A 3916-nucleotide genomic window follows, 5' to 3' on the forward strand; every position below is an offset into this window, starting at 1 on the left:
AGGCTATGGGGCTGTGCTAGACCAGGCTATGGGGCTGTGCTAGACCAGGCTATTGTGCAGGGCTGTGCGAGGCAAGGCTGTGAGACTGTGGATAGGATTTACTTTGCTACTTTTCTTCATTGTTTTTAAACTTTTTTTAAAAATTCGTTTATTTACTATATATACAGTGTTCTGCCTGCATTCCAGAAGAGAACACCACCAGATCTCATCTAGGTGGTTGTGAGCCACCATGTGGTTGCTGAAAATTGAACTCAGAACCTCTGGAAGAGCAGTCAGTGCTCTTAAACCCTGAGCCATCTCTCCAGCTTCCAAAATTACCTCTTTCAATCCCTAACACTATGCTCGAAGTTGTTATGGAGAGACTGGGCCATGTGGCAGGATCAGGGCCTGGCAGAGAAGACCAGGAACTAACCCTCACCTGGTGACTGCGACTCCTAATACTATCCTTGCCAGCCAATCAGCTCCACCCAGCCCTTCCAGTTCCCTCTTCAGAAAACGCTCTGCCTGTATGCCCTTAGGGGCCAGTGGGGCGAGGAAGGCAGGAGAGCCCATGGCAGGGCACAGGCCCCAGCAGAGAAAAGGTTTTTGTAAGACAAGGCAAAGTCAAGCTAGGAGTGGAAGCTCAGCCCAATAATCCCACCAGGGTTGGAGGGGGAGGCAGCTGAGGCAGGAGGATTGCTGTGAGTTCCAGGCCAGCCTGAGATATTAGGTGAGACCTTGTCTCGAGAGGGAAAAAGAACAGTAAAAGCAGGCACATGGGTAAGCAGGAAAACAGAAGGGGCCAAAGGAACATAAGGAACTTGGGTGGCTCTCGGGGTGGGGCACAGAGGTGGCTAACACGGAGGAGGCTAGCAGAGGTACATCTGACCGCTCGGTAGAGGGTACTGGAGGGAACCCTTCTGGAGTTGATGGTCACCTGAGATATTAGTAATGCCATCAGGAAGATGGCATTGAGGCTGGGGTCGGGGAGAAAAAGAAAGTGGGTGATATCTGAGCTGGGTTTTGATTTTCAGGGTTTCTGATGCACTAGGCATGGGAAGGGAGACCTGTTTCTCGTGTCTACTGGGCTCCTGGCCTGGGAGTACCCTTATCATCTATGTGGGTACTAAACTGGAGAGAAAGAGGCTCCCTGGGCAATCTGGGACAGGCATTAGACACCATGGAGGAGTTCTGGGCCAGGCTTGGCTCCGTACCGCTCCCTCTTGCTCCATCATCCGAGAGCTGAGGGTTCCTTCCCTCCGGGGTTCCACACCTGCACACAGGACAACCTGCACACTCCTCTGCCCTATGATCATCCGGCCATCCAGCTGTGGGGCCAGGGCCACTCTGACTGACACTCTTGCATCTGAGTGATGTCCTCGATGCTGTCTGCTTGGCCCAGGTCATGGGTGCCTCCTCTGCTCTGGACTCTCAGATATTCCTTGCCTCTGGAGCTTAGATGCTAGCCTCCCAAGGGGACCAGGCTTGACTCAGCTCTTCTCTCTGTTCCTTCCTGAGACAATCTGGAGCAGAAGATCCTAGAGGCACTGAGTGAAGTCGGTGGCTCTGTGAAGATTGGCCAGCTGGTGAAGAAGTGCCAAGCGCCCAAGAAACTAGTCAACTCAACCCTTTACCGCCTGAAGAAGGAGGGCAAAGTATCCTCCCCAGCCCCCACAACCTGGTGCTTAGGCGGGAGCACTTCTGCAGACGAGGCTCCCACAGTCCCTGAGGACCCCACCGCTCAGCCAAGTCTCGGTAATCTGTCATTTAGGGGCAGAGTAGACTCCCCTCAAGAGCCATCTTGGCAATGGGCAAGTTGAGGTTCAGGCTTGGTTTCAAACCTGAGCTCTGTCCTCCTCTGTCCCTTGATTCCTTCTGGCCAGGGGAGCTAAGGTAGAGCCTGGGGCTTGCACATGGTAGGGGTGCAATAGACACCAGCAATAGCAAAGACACAGTCCAGGCAAAAGTCACAGCCACAGTGAGTACAGAGGCAGGGGTTCACTCAGAGCCCTCGGGTGACTTTGACAGCCATTGAGCAGAGGGCCCACAGTTCCAAATGCTGATGTTGTACCCAAGGCCACCTTGCCTTCAGTAACTCCCACAGCTGGAGACAATCTCAAGACCTCAGCCTTCGGCAGCCAGCGGCTGTGACCCAAGCAGACAGGCAACCCTGGGACCCCTAATGTACTGTCCCCTAGTTCTCCAGTGGAAGTGTTCCCGGGGGCTCAGTGGAGCAGAGTGTCTCCTGTCTCCAACGGACACATCTTTCATCGTCCAGCCCCAAGATGTAGGCACAGCTCCAGAGAGTCCTGGCCTTCAGCTCAGTGTACACCATAGCCCCCCCCCCGAAACCATTCTAAGGGGCACAAGGGGAATTGGGGTTCACATCCACCACGATGGCATCTCAGAGGCCAGACTCACTGTTAGAAGCCAAAGGCTCTAAATGGCCAAGAAGTGGTTTCTCCTCCAGGTGCTGATACGCCTGAGCCAGCCGCTAGGGTGAGAGCCTCATTCATGAATCCGGTCTCCAGATGACCACTGTATGACCATGTGCCTCTGACAAAACAGGACAGTGCCCCTGGGCTTTACACGTGTCTCAGGCTACTGCCAGCGGGTGGTGGACCCTTGCAAGCCCAGGGCCCTACTAATGCCTGCCCTTTGCAGATGATAGAATTTTCAGATTCCTGGAGGCGAACGGACCTTGCAGGGCCCTGCATATTGCCAAGGCTCTGGGCATGAATACGGCCAAAGAGGTGAACCCAGACCTGTACAGGATGAGAAGCAGTCACCTTCTGAGCTATGACGGGCAGGCGTGGATGATCTATGACTCAAGTCGGAAAGGTCAAGGGCTGGGTATGAGAGGTCAAAATTGGTTTGGTGGGGAGGGGTCATGGGTCAGGGATGGATGGTCTAGGGACTGGTTGGAGAGTTCAAAGTTCAGGTCAGGAAGGTTAAGGATCAAGACCGGACCATCTGGGGTCAGGTTGAAAATGTCAAGGGTAAGGATTATATGGTTTAGGGTCAGATTGTTTCGTTTTGCTTTTAGATTTATGTCTTTTTTTTTTTTTACGTGTTATGAATGTTTGCCTGCATGTATGTAAATGCACCACATGGATGCAGTGCCTACGGAGGCCAGAAGAGGAAATTGGATCTCCTGGCTGGATTTGGAGTGACAGATGGCTGTGAGCTGCCATGTGGGTACCGAGTGCTGCACCCTATGGCAGAGCAGCCAATGAATGCTCTAACCACTCTGCGATCTCTCCCTTAGGGTCAGATTTTATGGATACTCTTTTGGGAGGGGTTCCAGGAGGCAGAGATGGTTGCAGGCTTAGGGAGGGAAGGTCACCCAGCTATTGGCCTTAGCTCGCCTGCCTGCCTTGCTCCCGGTGCCCATAGGGCTTCTGGCTGCTGGAGGAAGAGTGACAGTGAGGGTGGCACCTGGATGTAAAGCACGGGGACTCAATGGAATACTATTCTCTAGCTCACTCTGGAACGAGACAAGAGTGCGCCGCGATCATTTACCAGCAGAATCCCATCAACATGATCTGCCAACAAGGAGCCAACAACCATATCTCCATCTCTGAGTCAGAAGCCATCCAGATCGGGCATGGGAACACCATGCTAAGGCAGATAGCCTGTGCTCAGAGAGGTAAGAGGAGGGGCCTGGCTGGGATGGCTGCTGGGCCCAAGTGGGGGGAGAAAGTGAGGAAGGAGTAAAGGCCTCAGGCCTGGCCCTTCTCAGAAGCCTGGAGCACACCTCACCTGGAATCCCTTTGTTTTCCTTCTGCTCGAGGAGATCTAATCTGTGTGTGAGAGAGAGAACAATTCAGCTCCCCCCTCTCTTCACTCTCAGCAGGACGTGGTGGGAGGGTAACTGCCATTCTCTCTCTCTCACACATAGCTGCCATGAAAAGATGGGGTCATTGTGCACTCAGTG

General features: G+C 53.5%; 1 protein-coding gene across 1 annotated transcript in view; it reads left to right on the top strand.

The window, feature by feature from the left end:
• The window catches only part of Zbp1 (Z-DNA binding protein 1), a 9836-nt gene that overhangs the window by 748 nt on the left and 5172 nt on the right, over window positions 1-3916 (top strand). Inside the window, exons 2-4 of the mRNA XM_026787270.1 lie at window positions 1498-1734; window positions 2644-2832; window positions 3461-3628. Coding sequence (XP_026643071.1) covers window positions 1498-1734; window positions 2644-2832; window positions 3461-3628 — 594 coding nt within the window. The remainder of the gene's footprint in view (window positions 1-1497; window positions 1735-2643; window positions 2833-3460; window positions 3629-3916) is intronic.

The sequence above is a fragment of the Microtus ochrogaster genome, linkage group LG8 (genome assembly GCF_000317375.1).
Source record: "Microtus ochrogaster isolate Prairie Vole_2 linkage group LG8, MicOch1.0, whole genome shotgun sequence".
NCBI classification, from domain to species: domain Eukaryota; kingdom Metazoa; phylum Chordata; class Mammalia; order Rodentia; family Cricetidae; genus Microtus; species Microtus ochrogaster.